General features: G+C 48.5%; 1 protein-coding gene across 1 annotated transcript in view; it reads left to right on the top strand.

The window, feature by feature from the left end:
- Window positions 1-5,246: 5,246 nt before the first annotated feature.
- Window positions 5,247-17,654, top strand: part of DOP1B (DOP1 leucine zipper like protein B) — a 121,725-nt gene continuing 109,317 nt past the window's right edge. Inside the window, exons 1-2 of the mRNA XM_037831714.1 lie at window positions 5,247-5,376; window positions 10,464-10,635. Of these exons, the coding sequence (XP_037687642.1) occupies window positions 10,498-10,635 (138 nt within the window). The 5' untranslated portion in view covers window positions 5,247-5,376; window positions 10,464-10,497. The remainder of the gene's footprint in view (window positions 5,377-10,463; window positions 10,636-17,654) is intronic.

Raw genomic sequence — 17,654 nt, 5'->3', positions numbered from 1 at the left:
TCTGACAAACGCTTTTTTCTCAATTGCTGTTAGAAAAAGACCACCAGAAACGGTTTTCTTTTCATCTGGCAAGCTGGCAAGGCCAGCAGCATACATTGACTGTCCTTCCTCAGAGGTATATCAATTCTCCAGCCCTATGTCATAGTCTAGTCTGCAGGGATCTTGATCATTTCTCCATCCCACAAGACATCACACTGGTCCATTATATTGATGATATCACGTAGATTGGACCTGGTGAGCCAGAAGTAGCAACTACTCTAGACTTATCAGTAAAGCATTTGCTTTCAGAGGGTGGGAGATAAATCTAACAAAAATTCAGTGGCCTTCCACCTCAGTGAAATTTCTGGGTGTCCAGTGATATGGGGCATGTCGAGAAACCCCTTTTAAGCTGAAGGATAAGCTGTTGTACCTGACCTCTCCTGCAACAAAAAAAAGATGCATGACACATATTTGGTCTCTGGATTTTGGAGATAGCATATTCCTCATTTGGGTGTGCTACTATGGCCCATTTTCCTAGTTACCTGAAAAGCTGCTGGTTTTGAGTGGGAAGAAGAGGAGGATCTGCAGCAGGTCCAGGCTGCTGTGCAAGCCGCTCTGCCACTTGGGCCATAAGATCCAGCAGATCCAATAGTGCTGGAAGTGTCAGTTGCAAATAAATGCTGTCTGGAGCCTATGGGAGAATCACAGTGCAGACACTTAGTCTTTTGGAGTAAAGCCTTGTAATCATCTGCAGATAACTATTCTCTCCTTTTGAGAAACAGCTGTTGGCCTGCTATTGGGCCTTAGCTGAGACCGAATGCTTCACCATGGGCCAAGTTACCATCAGACCTGAGTTGCCTATCATGAGCTGGGTGTTGTCTGACAGCCAAGTCATAAAGTTGAGTGTGCACAACAGCAGTCCATCATAAAATGGAAGTGGTATGTATGAGATAGGACTCAAGCAGGTCCTCAAGGCACAGGTAAGTTACATGAGGAAGTGGCCCAAATGCTCATGGCCCCCACTCCTGCCACGTTACCTTCTCTTTCCCAGCCCACAGCTATGGCCTCTTGGGGAGCTCCTTACAATCTGAGGAAGAGAAAACTCAGGCCTGGTTTACAGATGGTTCTGCACAATATACAGGTACCACCCGAAATGGACAGCTGCAGCAATACAGCCCCTTTCTGAGACATCCCAGGACAGTGGTGAGGGAAAGTCCTCCCAGTGGTTACAACTTCTAGCATTGTACCTAGCTGTTCATTTGGCTTGGAAGGAGAAATGGCAGGAGGTACCTGTATACTGATTCATGAGCTGTCGCCAGTGGTTTGGCTGGTTGGTCAGGGACATGGAGGAATATGATTGGAAAATTGGGGACAAAGAGGTCTGGGGAAGACGTATGTGGATAGACCTTTCTGAGTGAGCAAAAAACATGAAGATATTTGTGTCCCATGTGAATGCTCATCAGAGGGTGACTACAGCAGAGGAAGGTTTTAAGAATCAAGTGGAAGAGATGACCCATTTTGTGGATACCAGTCAGCCTCTTTGCCCAGCCATTCCTGTCATTGCCAATGGGCTCATGAATAAAGTAGCCACAGTAGTGGGGATGGAGGTTATGCACGGGCTCAGCAACATGGATTTCCAATCACCAAGGCTGACCTGGCCACAGCCACTGCCAAGTGCCCAATCTGCCAGCAGCAGAGACCAACACTCAATTCCCATCCTTTGAGGTGATCAGCTTGCTACCTGGTGGCAGGTTGATTACATTGGACCACTTCTTTCATGGAAGGGGCACCGATTTTCTCTAACTGGAATAGAAACATACTCCAGATATGGGTTTGCCTTCCCTGCACAAAATGCTTTGGCCAAAAGTACCATCCATGTACTTACGGAATGCTTTATCCAACATATTAGTATTCCACACAGCATTGCTTCCAATCAAGGAACCCACTTCACGACAAATGAAGTGCAGGAATGGGCACATGCTCATGGAATTCACTAGTCTTACTATGTTCCCCATCATCTTGAAGCAGCTGGATTGGGAACAGTGGAATGGCCTTTTGAAGACTTAATTATAGCACCAACTGGGTGGCAATACCTTGCAGGGCTGGGGCAGTGTTCTCTAGGAGGCTGTGTATAGTCTAAATCAACATCCACTCTATGGTGCTGCTTCTCTTAGCCAGGATTCCCAGGTCCACGAATCGAGGGGTAGAAATGGGAGTGGCACCACTCACTATTACCCCTAGTGATTCACTAGAAAAATTTTTACTTCCTGTCCCTGCAACCTTAAACTCTGTAGTCTACAGATCTTAGTTCCAAAAGGAGGAGCGCTTCTACCAGGAGACACAACAACAATTCCATTGAACTGGAAGTTAAGACTGCCACCTGGCCACTTTGGGCTCCTCAAGCCTCTGAATCAACAGGCAAAAAAGGGAATTACTATATTGGCTGGGTTTGATTGATCCTAACTGTCAAGGTGAAATAGGACTGCTGCTACACAGTGGAGGTAAAGAGGTAAAGGAGAGTTTTCCTGGAATACAGGAGACCCCCTAGGGCATCTCTTAATACCACCATGCCCTGTGATTAAAGTCAATGGAAAACTGCAACAACCGAATTCAGGTAGGACTACTACTTGCCCACATCGTTCAGGAATGAAGATTTGGGTCACTCCACCCAGCAAGGAACCACGGCTAGCTGAAATGCTTGCTGAGGATAAAGGGAATATGGAATGGATAGTGGAAGAAGGTAGAGGTAAATATAAGCTATGACCACATGACCAGTTACAGAAATGAGGACTTTAATGCTTATGAATATTTCTTTCTTATTTTGTTATGAGTATGTTTGTATATACATATAAAGGAAATATCTTTGTTTTCTTCCCTATCTTATCCCCCTGTCATATGACATGTTGTAGTAACTTCATTTCATAGTATTTACATTACAGGATATCAAGTTTAAGAGTGAATATCACCCAAGGACATGCACCCTATTCTGGGGAAAGTTAGTGTGTTTCCGTTTGTACACAGTATTGCTAGGTGAAAATATGACTATTATTTTTTATTTGAGATTAAGTTGTCTAAGGTGATGTGTATAGCTGCCAAGTTGACAAGGGATAGACTGTGATGGTTACATTCATGTGTCAATGTGGCCAGGTGACGGTTTTCAGTCATTTGGTCAAGCAAGCACTGGCCTGTTACTGTGAGGATATTTCATGGATTAAATCATCAGTAAGTTCACTGCATCTATGGCTGATTACATCTACAATCAACTGGGGAGATTTCCCTTAACAAGGAGAAAAGTGTCATGCAATCAGTTGAAGGCTTTAAAAGGAGGAGTGATGATTTCAGCAGTCAGAAGAAAGAATTTCCATCTCTACTTTAGCCAGTCAGCTTCTCCTGAGGACTCCACTGAAAACTCATTGGCGTTCCCAGCTTGTGGCCTGCCCTACAGCATTTGGACTTGCGCTTCCCCACAGCCCTTCGAGCCAATCCCTATTAAACATCTCATAATATTTACATATCTCCTGTCAGTTCTGTTTCCTGAGAGAACCCTGACTAATACATTAGTTTTGACACAGTCTGGTTCTCTCCTTCTCTTTTTAAAAAACAGAGGATATAGGAAGTTCTTTCATTTCTATTAGTTTAGTTCTATGTAGTGTGTAGTGTGACTAAGATTTGAAAACCTAAAAAAACTCACCTGATTTTGTAAAAACAGATTTATCATACTTTCATTAGAAATCAATTTTCAAGATATATACCTTTTTTGCCTGCCAAATGTTGCTCAATCCCTTAGTTTTCCTTTGCTTCTATTTTAAGACCATTCTTAAAATTAACAATTATAGGATTTACATCTGGGACATTTGGTATATGCCAAATGGTGATGATATCGGCTGCCTGGACTGGCCAGAGGTCCAGCAGCCCACACTACTAAAATAACCTTGGCCTTAGTATATAGCCTTTCCTTAGAAAAACGCATATATACCAAATGTTCTATACAATTTCAAACTGTTCGTGGACAGCCCCTCTTTCCTATTCACAGACGAGATCTCACAATTCCTAACAGCCCACCAGGGGTAAACTGGCAGAGACCCACAGAAATTACAACCTTAAACAATCAACAGGTGGCACTGCTTTGATTGGCCGGGAGCTCCAGCTGGGCAATCAAGAGGGGACAGACGCTCAAGGAAACTCATGAGAATAAGAGCAAGGGGTTAGGGTTTATCTGGTAATATTAGTGCTTTTCAGAGCTGACATGATGTTTCCTTTCTAAACCAGATCCCAGATAACGAGCTCATTCCAGGAAGAAACAACCTCATCTCCTCTGCCCGGAGGGTCGGAAAGGTGTGGGGAGACCTGTGGGGGCGGCGGCACCTCAATCCAAGCGAATGTGAAAGGATTCGTTCCGCCTCGTTCCCAAATCCTGGGGTGGGCTGGTGCTTTCCTGGGCCCCGTGGTTCTCCTAATCTGTAATCCCAAAGCGCCTTCCAAGGCCGAGGCAAGGGTGAACTACAAAGGGCAGGTCGATTCTTGGACCGAAGTCCTCTTCCATTCGAGGGTGTCGGGGAGCCCCAGGTGAGGGGCGGACGTCACCCACCCACCTGTGCTAGTTTTCCCCGCGAGCAGCCCCACCGCCGGGGGATTAAATTGCTCAGAAGGCGACGCCCAAGCCTGGGAGAAGGAGGCCGCCCGGCTTCCGCGATCTGACGACCCGCCTCCTGGCCCCGCCCCGACCCCAATGACCTCTTAGGTACCGCCCCAAGGATCGAGGACATGCCCCCCCCGTCCCCGCCCCGCACATCGAAAACCCGCCTTCCGGCTCCGCCCCCGCCCCCGCGTTCCGAGGATCTGCCTCCCTGCCTCTATACTGCGCACGGAGGGCCCGCCTTCCGGTCCCGCCCCCACAGTCCAAGGACCCTCCTCCCTCTCCCGTTCTGCTCGAGGCCTCGCCTCCCTGGCCCGCCCCTGAGCCAAGGACCCGCCCCCAGGACCCTCCCCGCAGGTCGAGGGCGCGCCTCCCTCCCCTTCCTACGCATCGTCGCCCCGCCTCCCGGGCCCGCCCCTGAGCCAAGGACCCGCCCCCAGGACCTTCCCCGCAGGTCGAGGGCGCGCCCCCCACCCCTCCTACGCATCGTCGCCCCGCCTCCCGGGCCCGCCCCCGAGCGCCGCGGACCCGCCTCCGGGACCCGCCCCGCAGGTCGAGGACCCGCCTCCCGGCTCCGGCCCCGCCCTCCGCAGCCGCGGCTGCTGGGGCTGGAGCTAGGGCTGGGCGCGGGCGCGGCGCTTCCTCCCCTGTCCCGGCTCCCGGCCGCGCCGCAGCGACTCTCCGCTCCCCTGCCGCAGCGCGACCGGCTCCTCCGCGCCGCACGTGGGCGCGCCCGTCCAGAAGGGCCGCTGCCGGCCTCGGTAGGTCGGGCCCGGGGCAGCCGGGCTGGTCCGCGGGGGGCGCGCTGGGGCGGTTCCGGCTGCAGGTGGCTCCCCCGGCGCGCAGCCCCGCGCTGCTGCAGTGCGGGGGCGGGCAGGCGGGGGCTGCGGCGGAGACCCCGTGGGGCGCTCGGCAGGCTGGGGACCCCCTCCCCTTGGGTTTCCCCACGCCCCCGCGGCCCGAGACCCGGCGGAGGATGTGCGGCCACGCCCTCACCCGCCGGGCGCTGCCTCCGGGGGCCGGCAGGTGGAGGTCGGGTGGGTCACGGCCGGGCCACCGCCCGCCTCGGCCGGCCGGCGGCGACAGAGCTGCGCCTTTGTTTGCTTGTGCGGTCCTGGTCGGGGAGGAGAGCTAGGGACCGAGACGTTTAAAAACCGAGCGCTTTCCTGTTTAGGGAAAACCCCAAATCTTCCCGGCGGTCTGCAGAAGGGATAGGCGCCGCAGTGCGCGCTCTGCCCGCCTGGCCCCTGCGTTTTGCGGGATTCCCGGCTGCTGCCAGCACGGATGGCCCTTCAGCGTCTCAGAGTGCGGCTCCTGCCGAGAATGTTACCCTCAGGGTTTCCCTGCCCTCAGAACAGCACTTGGGAAAATCTTTGTAGGATTTTTTTTTTATAAGGTGTTGGAGGATCCCTCCACTCCCCTCCCTCCCCCACGCATACATGCAAAAGTCTACTACTATTGGGTGTCTCAATTTTTTTTTTCCCCTACAATTTATTACCACTGTGAAAGGCCAAATTCGAAATACTGTGTCCTAGGATTGATGAAACCAATTGCTGATGAGTGCTTCTGTACTATCGACTAAGGGTCATTATCTGTTGGCGAATGTTTTTGCTCTTGGGAGGGTCCTGTTTGCCATTTTTCACGCTGTCCTTGTTTTTTTATCTAACTCAGAAATGTTCCTTCGTGTAAGCACATTTATAATGAACTTCTTTCAGATCTGGCAGTTGATTTTTCACTTGAACTTGTGTTTCTAAGAAATTAAGAACAGATAAAGTGTACACTTGTTTATACGATGAGTCCTTTGTTTATCTAGCTGTCCGTAGGCTGTTTAACTGAGCTGATAAAAGATATCCCGGATGGTTATCTGGATCATGACGAGACAATGATCATTGTCAAGAGCCTTACTGAAGGGCTGGACCATTAATTTTCCCAGTAGCACAGCATAGTGGAGACCCGGTGGCGCTTTGCAGACCTGGGCTGGACTCTTGGTTCCTCCAGCTACTTGCCAACTTTCTGAACAGCCTGATTCCTAATATCCTTTTCTTGGGTTTGATAATACCTATCTCATCTTGCAAGACTCTTGTGCAGTTGCATGAGATGATGAATTTACCCAACCTATGGCAGAAGAATTGCTAAGTAGCATGATCTCAAATGCCTCATATTTGCGAGGGATGGGAGGAGGGAAGGAGTTTGCTTGAATGATTGTTTCCAAACTTCTCACTTGTGCTTTTAGGTACACCATAGTATTTTCTTTATATAGCCCACCATCAGTTGAACTGCTCTGGATACCTGCTCTTACCTGGCTGACTCCCTCCTTCCCATGATCAGGGGGGCCCCCGTGCCACCCCATCTCCCAAACACACGTTGTTGTGATGGCTCTCTTCTCATGCCTGTGAAGTTGGAGGACTCTGCCACAGGGGTTGGGCTTCTTTCCTCTTGCTAGTGTCACCCCCACCTCCTTCACTGTGGGTGCCTCACTAAATGGAGATGACATATTTAGACATTTCCTTCCTAAGTAGACTCTGAGCTCCTTGAAAGCAGGAGCCTTGTCCTATTCACAGTTCTCTCCCCAGGAATTAGGCACTAAATGAGGTGAACAGACTGAGTGGTACAGTGGCTTAGAGATCTGAGATTTCAGACCCGTAATTTCCTGGAGAAAAAAATGTGTGGACTGTGTGGATATTCCCACGTTTCTTAGTTTTTTTCTTGGCAAAATAAACCATGCCATCACCATTACCATCGTTTTCTTATGATGATATTTCCACAAAGGGAGATATTTCCACAAAGTATGAGGAATAGTATCTCAGGAACAGGGACAGGCCTGCCCAGAAAAGAGTTGGCAGCCTTATTCTGTCAGTGCATATGTATGGAACAGTGTATTTTTGCAGAGGATACAGGCTCTGTGATGGCATGTGGCTGAGGTCTCTGGACATGCAGAGTGCAGCTGAGGGAGGACAGGTAAGCTGTGTGGGCCCTGGGCAGAGTTAGGATGGATGGTAAGCTTAGGGGGAAGAGCCTTAACTATGGGAATGATGTGCTTCAATTTGTGTGTTAAGAGGATTTCTTGGGGTGCTGTGTGAAGATCAACTGGAGAGGGGCAAGTGTGCAAGAGAGAGCCCTTGGGAGATCCCTGCACACCTGTAGGAGAAAGGCGGTTTTCTGCGAGTGGTAGCCGTGGGGCTGGAAAGCAGCCAAGTCAACAGGTGGTTTGGAGGAAGAACCAGCAGGACTTGGGTTGAGCATGGTGGGTGACAAGCACGAAGCCAAGACAACGTTAAAGGAAAGGTCTAGTGGGTGTTAAGGCTGTTTTCTAGTGGATGTTGGGGAAGGCTGGAGAAGGTATGTGTCAACAGGATGGAATCAAGAATTTAATTTTTTTTAACAGTGTTATTGAGCCAAGTATAATAATACCATAACATTCACTCATTTACATATACAAGTCAATGAGATTTAGGAAATTTACAGAGCTGTGCAACCATCACCACCGTCCAATCTTAGCACATTTTTGTCACCCCAGGAAGATCCCTTGGGCCCATTTGCAGTCACTCCCTGTTTCCACCCCCATACAGCCACTAACCTACTCTGTCTCCATAGCTTAGCCTCTTCTGGACAGTTCATATAAATGGAATTGTATAATATGTGGTCTTTTGTGACTGGCTTCTTTCACCAAGCATAATATTTTCAGGGTGGACCCATGTTGTAGCCTTTATGTATGAGAACTCAGTTCCTTTTTATTGCCAACTAGTATTCCATTGTATGGATAGACCACGTTTTGTGGGTATGTATGTATAAAATAGGGTTTTTGTTTACAGAGGAGCACAGCATGTAGAGTATCCTTGACCCTTGGAAAATATTTCAGAAAAGGATGGTCACGAGTGATAGCAGCTCATCTATTGTGCTGAGTAGAGACATAAGAAGAGTTGGTACATCCACACAGTACACCTACGAGTCTCATTTTGGACACGCCATGTTTGCAGTGCCCATGCCCCAGCCAGGTCGAAAGGTCAAGTTGGTATTTTCATGAATCTAGACCTTTGGGAGGGCAGTATAAATCTGTGAGTCATTAGCATGAAGGTGGTCTTTTTAAATTACAGACATGGGGAGATAATTGAGGATAAGGAGAAAGAAAGAGGTTCCCAGGCTTGGTGCCAGGCAAGGCCCACACTTGGCATTCATGTGGATGATGAGCCCACAAAGGGGAAGGGGCGGCCGAGAGGCAGGTGGGCAGCCAGCTCAGGACCTAGGGGCCAGGGGAGCACGTGGGCGGAGAGGAGGCTGTTTGGAAGAGCAGGAGTGGTCTGCTGCAGACTCCTGCTGAGACATACAGTGACGAAATGCAAGCGACCTCTGCGTTGACTGCTAGGGGGTTGTCCTGGTCTTGAAGAGAAGATTGGAGTGGGTCAGGAGTGACTGGAAATGGAAAAGATTTCACAAGATTCTTACAACTTCGCTGTGGCAACGGATGAGAGTCAGGGTTAAAGAACATGTTTTTGTACTTATAGTTCAGTGTCGTCAATCTATTGTATTTGTTTGACCAACTGCAACTTGGTTAGCAAAATAACTGCAGTCTGCTCGGCTGTCATTTAGTCGTCTCACATGGCTGCGTGTTTCTGTGTGAGACTGTGAGCAGTACTAGTGAAACACACCGTGTAGTGGGTATATCAATCAGGTCTGCGTTTGGCTATAACAGAAATCCTGATTGAACTGTGGCTTAAACAAATTAGCCAGTATACAAGGAAAATCATCTATGAAGTCCAGAGCTAGTGTCCAGGGAGGCCCGGTGCCTTTGTAACGCCGTTGGGCCCCCAGCTGCCTCTGTCCTCTGAAACTGTGTGAATAGGCTGATGGGTTGAACTTCAAATTTTTTTAAGTGAAAGAATAAAAAAGCTCGAAATAAGCATGCATATGTACTTAATAATGTATAAATGATGGATTTTTTTTTAAATCAGCCCAGCATTTCATGTGTGTGTGACACATAAACAAAAAAGATAAAAATAAAAGGCAAGGCAGTGGTGGTCAAAAGAGTTGGGATGAGACAGTCTCTGTATCCTCTTTATAATGGCTATAATGGTTCATATATAATGGTTCAGATGTAGAAAAAAAAGATCTGTCAAAGAATATAAAAGAGCAAGAAGAAGAGACTTGTGATTGCTTGGATGCTGGTATAACACATCCTTGTCAAGACTACACAATCTGGTTGAGGCAGACTTAGCTGAGGGCTGGTGGGTGAAGGAGCTTAGTACTGGGTGATGGAGCTTGGTACCAGGGGATGGAGTATAGTACTGGGTGATGGAGCTTAGTACCTTAGCAGGTTGGGGCAGCTTTCTGACGATGCTGCCATCATACACTTTACCCTTTCATCCTTATTTTGTTTAAACCTTTAATTATTTTTTTCTCCACCTGATTTTCTTGTGGAATATTTCCAATCCTCTGTCCCAGTCAAATTGTAGAGGATTGAATTGCTAAATAGACTATTCAAGCGAAGAGCAGAGAGAGTGACTTTTCCTCCTGTTTTATGAATGCCCTAAAATGGGAGAGGCCATCTGCATTCAGAATTGCCAACTGTGTGTAGTTAGCAGCTGTGTGCGTTTCTCTCCTCGAATTAATTTTGTCAATTAAGTGGAGCCTCAGCATTTTTTGCTTCCTTCTGCCCTGTCCACTTGAACCTTTGGAATCCACAACGGCAGGAGCCTCTCTTATCTTCTATTGTGCCTGGACCAGGGACCTCGCCAAATATTTGAACTGGATGTCAAGTGACTGTGTGGACAGTAGTTTCCTGAACATGTCTTCTCCCTTCAAACAGCGTTATCTCCTTGAATAGTTCATTCATTTGTTTATTTTTAATTAGCTTTTAGATACCGGCTCTGCTGCGAGAATGTAAGATGGATCCGGAAGAGCAGGAACTGTTAAATGATTACAGATACCGAAATTACTCTTCGGTGATTGAGAAGGCTTTGAGAAATTTTGAGTCCTCCAGCGAATGGGCAGATCTCATCTCTTCTCTGGGCAAGCTCAACAAGGTAGGTGTGGCATTTATTTAGGTTGCATGAAGGTGGGGACCCAGTTGTCTGTTTATTATACAAATAATTCTTGTTGATTATAGCAGTTAGAAAATACAGATAAGAGAAACTGCCCGTAATTGCGTCACCCAGAGTTTCCCAAAATTAACCTTTCCCTGTACATTTGTCCTTCCAGCTTTTTTTTTTTTCCTGAGCATAGAATCGAGGGGAGTTCATGGAATGTCTGAAGTCTTTTTTCTCAACAGTGTTTGTGGTTAAACAACATAAAATTTAAATATTTTCAAATCAGTGGTTCAGAGGTTAATTGTTCTTTTTGTATTGCTTGGGATTTTTCTTCCGTTGGTCTACGTTGTAACCATTTTCCTGCCGATTGGTAACTCCTAGAACAATAGAGTTTGATTAAATATTGAAATCTGCCGGAAGTTGCGTGTGTATAGGATTTGGACGAGGGACAACGTGTTAAGGCTAGGAAGCCTGAGACCCTGGTCACGTGCGGCTGTGTGTTCTTTCTCTTTGGTTCTTGTACTCTGGCTACAGAAGAGTTACCTGTAGATGGGGTCACTGTATTTTCCCATCCTGCCTAAAGGAAGATGACACTAATTCTGAAGTGCTCAGATGACCAGCGTGCTGTCTGGGCTCGGAGAGGCCGTGCTGGCTGTTGCTTTGGAGCCAGGATTCCTGGCCCGGATCCCTGGCTTCGAGGCATGAAGCACTCGACTCCCCAGCTCAGGAGCACCAGGAAGGGCTCCCAGGCCTCGCTGAAGAGCAGGAATTTCTCCACTTACCCCTCAAGGTGGGGGCTGAGTGAGCACAGTGCAGTGTCCCGCAGCCGCCCTGCAGGGCTGCTGGAAAGCACTTCTGAGCACCAGCAGGTGGTTGATGGGCCCAGAAGATGGGTGATTATTATAGGTGGGGGCTGGGAAACTGCTTGGTCTGTCCCAAGGGTTATTGACTGCTGCAAGCGCCAAGGTGAGTGCTGGCCGGATACACACGTGCATCCTTCTGAGGCCTGCCTTAGCAACAGGAAATCAGAGTTGGAGGATTCCATTGTAGTCCAGCTCCAGTGGGGGAGCTCTCAAGCTGAAGGAAACGTTCACTGACTTGCATGAAGGCAGGTTACTTGCTGGGGGGAAAGGGAGAGGCGGTGGAGTGGGATCCAGGCATATTTGAGTTCTGAGTGCTTCACTGTCTTAGCACTTGGCCTATCGGGATAAAAACGGCATACATTTTTGAGTGAGGTTAAATTACAAACTTGGTAAGTAAGATTCTTGAGCAGAAAATATTCTGTCACTCAGGCTTTACCTCCATATGCTGGAAAAACTCTAAAATGTTCAGTCATTTTAACCTGCCTTTTAAAATGCAGGATGTTGAGCAGAGTTGAACGTCTCTTTGAAGAGCATTTGAAGCACTGGCCGTTCATCCATTCAGCAGTTATTGGAGGCCCCAGCAGTGTTCCAAGTGGCAGGGTGCAGAGAGAACAAAGCTGACGGGTCCCTGCCCACATTCTGGTGGGCGCCGGGGGGCAGACAGGCGGTAAAGATAATCTATGGGACCATGGGTAGCGATAAGTTCCGTGGAGGACAATCAAGAGGGGAGAGAGGGGATGGTGAATGTTGGGGGACAGTGCTATGGAATGTGAAGTCATGGGCCTGAAGGCGCCATCTGACCAAGTGTCAAGGCCCTGGTCTGCCCCAGGGAGGTGGCGGGCCTGGGGGGTGGCATCTGATCACATAGGGCCTTATAAAACTGTCCTCTCATGGCCACCGAGTCCACTGGGAGCCCCTGGGGGGAGCTGAGCAGAGGAGAGGCCTGGGGCTCCCCTTTAGGTTGCCAGAACCACTTCCAGCTGCTCTGCTGCTTGCAGAAATCAGCGATGGGGCCGCAAGGCAGAAGCCAACCTTTCTGGAGGCTGGTGCAGTCGTCCAGACGGACTGGTGGAGGGCTGAGAAGTGGTTGGATTCTGAATCCAGCTTGAAGGTGTGACTACCAGGATTTGCTCGTGGATCGGATGTGGGATATAAGAGAAAAAGAGGAGTCAAGCCTGACTCCCAGTTTTCCAGCTTGGGAAATGGGAAGGATGAGATGGGGGACAGCAGAGGAGCTGTTCAGTGGGGTGGGTGGGGGGCTAATGTGAGTGTCCGGATGTCCTGGTGTGACGTCCCTGGGCAGTTGGGTATGAGGTTGGGCTTGCAGGTCCGGATGGAAGCTGGACATTGTGGCATCATTGGTCAGAGATGGCCTTGAAAGACCAGGAGAGGGGTCTGAGGGTGGAGGCCTGGGGCTCCCAACAAAAACAGAGGTCAAGAAAAGGTGGGAAGCAGCACAGAACTCTGGGAAGGGTGGGGTGAGGCCAGGGAGAACCGGAGGGATGGGAGAGCAGACAGGTCAGGGAGCAGAGAGTCCTGGAAGCCGGGGAGGGGGTGTTTCAGGGAGGGCTTGTTACTGGTCTGTGTCAAATACAGCTGAGGGGCCGTGACCCTGGGTCAGCAGGGCGGAGGTCACGGGTGTGGGGTAGGAACAGAGCCTGAGGGTTGACCCTGGTGGCTGGGAGCACAGACAACTGTTCTGAGCAGCTCCCTTCGTTGCCTAGATTAGAATTTGAAGAAGGGAGAGATCAGGGCAAATGTCACTGGCTCATTTATGTTCTCAAGAAGTTGTGTTTTGGACAGAAAATCCCTGAGTTGTCATTGTTCTCTTCTGAAAGAGGAGTACCGAATCGTTAATAGAGGGTTTGTCGTTTGGATCCTCGGACCTGGAATTTACAGTACGATATCAGAAATCTTGGGCACGTTGGAACCTGCTGCTGGGACCCGGGGCCACGTCTTCATCTCTCTGTGCTCTGGTTTTCTCATGGTGGAACGTGGAGCAGTGGTGCAGCCTCATCCGTTCAATCCCCAAATGTTTATCCTAGCTCATAGTCAGATGCTGGCATGGATTTAGCATTTTATGTCTACTGGCTGACATAGTCATCAAAGCACCCGTAGGGGAGAGGTGCCACCATTATCCCTGGTTTTTAGATGAGGAAACCAAAGCATAGAAAGTTAATCTATAACCACGGGCACAGCCGGTGTGCTCCAGGAGAGCAGCAACTCTGACCCCCTTCTTGCTGTACCCCAGGAGCCCAGGACAGAGCCTGGATGTCATGTAGCTGCTGTATGCACATGCCGGTGATGGGTGGGCAACATCTCAGCTCGTAAGACAGTAAGAAAAAGTCACAGAGAGTCCACTGTGTGCTGAGGGCCCGGCGCACAGTTCTGAACAGCTGCTGAGCCCACGGTTACACACGCTGCCTGTGCACGGCGTTTTCAGTCCTGGGAATTTGACTTTCTGCCAACACCAATCCACTCATCCAGCACCGGATCTTGACAAAAGATGTCAAGTGGTCCTTTCTTTTCCATTCTTTTCCTTTCAACCCGCAGGAATGTATCAACGTTCAGTTCAAAACACCTGTCCTTTTCTCCCAAAAGGTTTGCTGCCTGATAGAAATTGGATTGGATAAAAGTATTTAAGAAGACAACTTTTCATTAATGGTTGTTGCTCAATTCCTTGTGATCCCATCTCCATCTCCCCTTTTCACTCAGGCTTCTTGTTCTCGGCTGCCGTGAGGAGGCAGTGGGTGAGAGCAGCCCCCCTGAGGAATTTGCAAGGTTGGCAGGGCAAGGGTCACACTGCATTCCCGCCTCAGCCCTGCCTTGAGGACAGGAGACGCTTACAGAGAGCTCACTGTGTGCCGAGGACCTGGCACGCACTATTGCATAATAGTAACGACATGTCTTCGGCTGGTCTCAGCTTAAGCAACTTGTCCAAAGCCACAGCCAACGAGAGGCAGAGGGAAGGCTCAAACCCGGAGCTGCCTGCCTCCAAAGTGAGCTCTTGAGGAGAGCTTCCAACCTTGGTCATGTCATTTTGTGTGTGGCGCACATTAAGGGAAAAGGGCCTGTAGCAGTGTGAAGCTGAATGGACCCCAGAAGATCAAGTTCTAAAAGCTGATCCATTCCTGCGGGTGTGGGCCTGTTGTGAGTGGGACCTTTTGATTAGGTTATTTCAGTTGTGTCTGCCCCAGGTGGGTCTTAATTCTCTTACTGGAGTCATTTGTAAGAGGTTAAAATTCAGAAAAACAGAATGAAGCTGAGAGAGAAGGACACAGAAGCTGAGAGAAAAGGACACAGAAACAGAAAGGAAGCCACTGAGGCAGGAGGCTGAAAGCAGTGAAGCCCAGAAGAGAAGGGAGAGACTCGCAGACGCCGCCGTGTGCCCTGCCATGTGACAGAGGAGCCCAGGATCGCTGGTAGCCAGTCTTCGGGAAGAGAACATTGCCTATTGATGCCTTGATTTGGATGTTTTCACAGCCTCAGAACTGTAAGCTTGTAAGTTAATAAATCCCCATTGTAAAGCCGACCCCTTTTATGGTATCTGCATTTTGGCAGCTTTAGAAACAAGGTACAGGGGCTCTGTCTTGGTTACCAGAATGAGGTGGTTCTCATTTTTAGCCCCATTGTACTGCTGAAGTGAACCAACTTGCCTAATGTCATATTGGCACATCCCTACCAAGTGGTAGAACCAGGAGATGCTGAACACCCAGGTGCTGGGGATACAGCACCGAACATGTGGACCCTAATGCTTTGTTGGTGGGACACAGACATGTAATGTCAGCTGCTACATGCTAAGACGAAAAATAAACCAGGGAGGTAGGGTAGCAAGCTAGGCGGATAGGGATGCTATTTTGGACAGATAGTGCGACATTATCTCTGATAATGTGACATTTGAGCAGAAGCCTGGATGGAGAGAGGGAGCTGGCCAGGAGCCATCTGAGGCCCGGGCCTTCCAGGCTGGGTGGGCCTGTGTCCCAGGCACGGTCAGGGGCAGGTTGGCTGGTGAGGAGTGAGCTGGGGAGAGTGCGAGGAGACGGCCGCAGGGCCAGGTCGCAGGATTTTATTCTGACGGGAGGGGAAGCAGTTTGAAGGGATTTGGGCAAGGTGTACTCTGTCTTTCCTTTTAAAAGAATCCCTTGGAATGCCTCGAGGGGATTGACCCAGGGCTGGAGCAGAAGTGGGCCCTCGTGGATACTGAGAGCAGAGTCACTTAACCGTTAGGTCAAGATGCTTCCTTATTATGGCGGATTACTGCAGGTTATAAAACGTAAACCGTGGACTTGGAGTGGAAGACTCAGCTAGATCAACCCTTTTTTACAAATGAGAGACGCAACCCCGAGAGGTCTTGGCTTGTCAAATTCTAGACAGATTTAATTGTGTCAGTTTTAAAACTTGCTAAACATTCAGTATCACTTTTAGAACTTTTCTGTATTAGAGAGTGTTTTAGTTTCCTAGGCTGCTGAAGCAAAATCCAATGCAATGGTTCAGCTTAAACAATGGGAGTTTATTAGCTTACTGTTTTGAGCCTAAAAGAAAGTTCAAATCAAGGCATCATCAAGGCGATGCTTTCTTCCCAAAGACTGTGCACCGGGCTGGCTGCCGGTGCTCCTTGGCTCCTCTCCCACATGGCAGTGCACATGGCAGCACTTCCTGGTCTCTCTTTCTCTTCCAGGTTCCATCAGCATCCATCCTCTTGCTTCATGTGGCTTCTTCTGTCTGTCTGCAGAATTTCATTCCACTTATAAAGGACTCTAGTAAAGGGATTAAGAGCCATCCTGACTGAGGTGGGCCACGCCTTCTTAGCTGAAATAGTCTCATCAAATGGTCCTGCTTGCAATGGGTTCACACCAACTGGAATGGGTTAAATTTAAGCACATGTTTTTCTGGGGCCAGATAGCTTCAGACCCCCACAGGGAAAATTCTGTCTTTTATAGTTTTTAGGTATATCAACATGAATATAATGTTTGCTTTCTAATTTATCTGAGACTTCGAGCTGTCATCTTTCATTGATTTTTTTTTTAGATAAATTATCATCAACAAGTACTTTTTGAGCCCTTATGAACCCAATCACCTTTACAAGCATGGCTTCCAACTTTGATTATGGAAACAAAGGTAGTAGAAATGAATATACTCTGTAGACTTTAAAATCTTATCACTAAAGCTTCTTTCTTTTTTTTTTTTATTGTAGTAACAGAACATAAAATTTGCCGTTAGTGACATTTAGTATATTCCCAGTGCTATGTGGTCATCACCAGTAGTTCAGGAACATTTTCTTCACCAAAGGAAACCTCATGCTCACTCCTTATTTTACCTCCCCTCAGCCTTGGCAGCCACCAGTCTGCTTTTGTCTCCATCGATTTACCTATTCTGAACATTTCATATGAATGGGATAGTACAGTATTTGTCCTTTTGTATCTGGCTTCTTTCACTCAACACGATGTCTTCAAGGTTTGTCCCTGTTGTCGCATATATCAGAACTTTGTTCCTTTTCACAGCTGAATGGTATTCCGTTGTATGTGTATACCACATTTTGTTTTTCCATTCATCCATTGGTGGAACTTCGATTGCTCCCACTTTTTGGCAATTGTGAATTAAAGCTCCTTTTTTAAAAAAAATGTCATAATGGTCCCAAATGAGCCACCTGTTTTTGCTGCTTTTGTTGGATTGCTCTATTGTTTCACAGAATGGCCAGAAGGCAGGCATAGTAGTCACTAACAGATAGCCAGGGGAGCACGGGGTCTCGGGGGGTGGTATGCAGTTCAGCTTCTGGAGTTTAAAACGGAGCCTTCTTACGGGGGCTTGCAGAACTGGTGTCAGGGTAGTGTGGGAGGAGCGTGGGCAGGGCTGGACTCTTCTCACCTTTTACAAATCGGTTCCAAGACCTCTTCTCCCTCTAGGTCTCTGTGAGTCCAAGCAGGATCCTGATTTTCACCCCAGCCGTAATCAGCTCCTTTATTTCTGTTGAGTATTATTATTATTATTTAGCTTGGGATCTGACCATGAAGTGTAGCTTCTCTCTCCATACACCAGCTTTTTTAAAAAGTTCATTTCCGATGGAAGCCCACATGGTCTGTGTCACAGGCCTTGTGGAACAGAAGAGTATGTGGAAATAAAAAGGTCCTATTTAATCTTTTCTATGCTGCCCAG

This window comes from Choloepus didactylus, chromosome 1 (assembly GCF_015220235.1).
Source record: "Choloepus didactylus isolate mChoDid1 chromosome 1, mChoDid1.pri, whole genome shotgun sequence".
Taxonomy (NCBI): Eukaryota; Metazoa; Chordata; class Mammalia; order Pilosa; family Megalonychidae; genus Choloepus; species Choloepus didactylus.
This window is presented reverse-complemented; position numbering and strand designations above follow the sequence as displayed.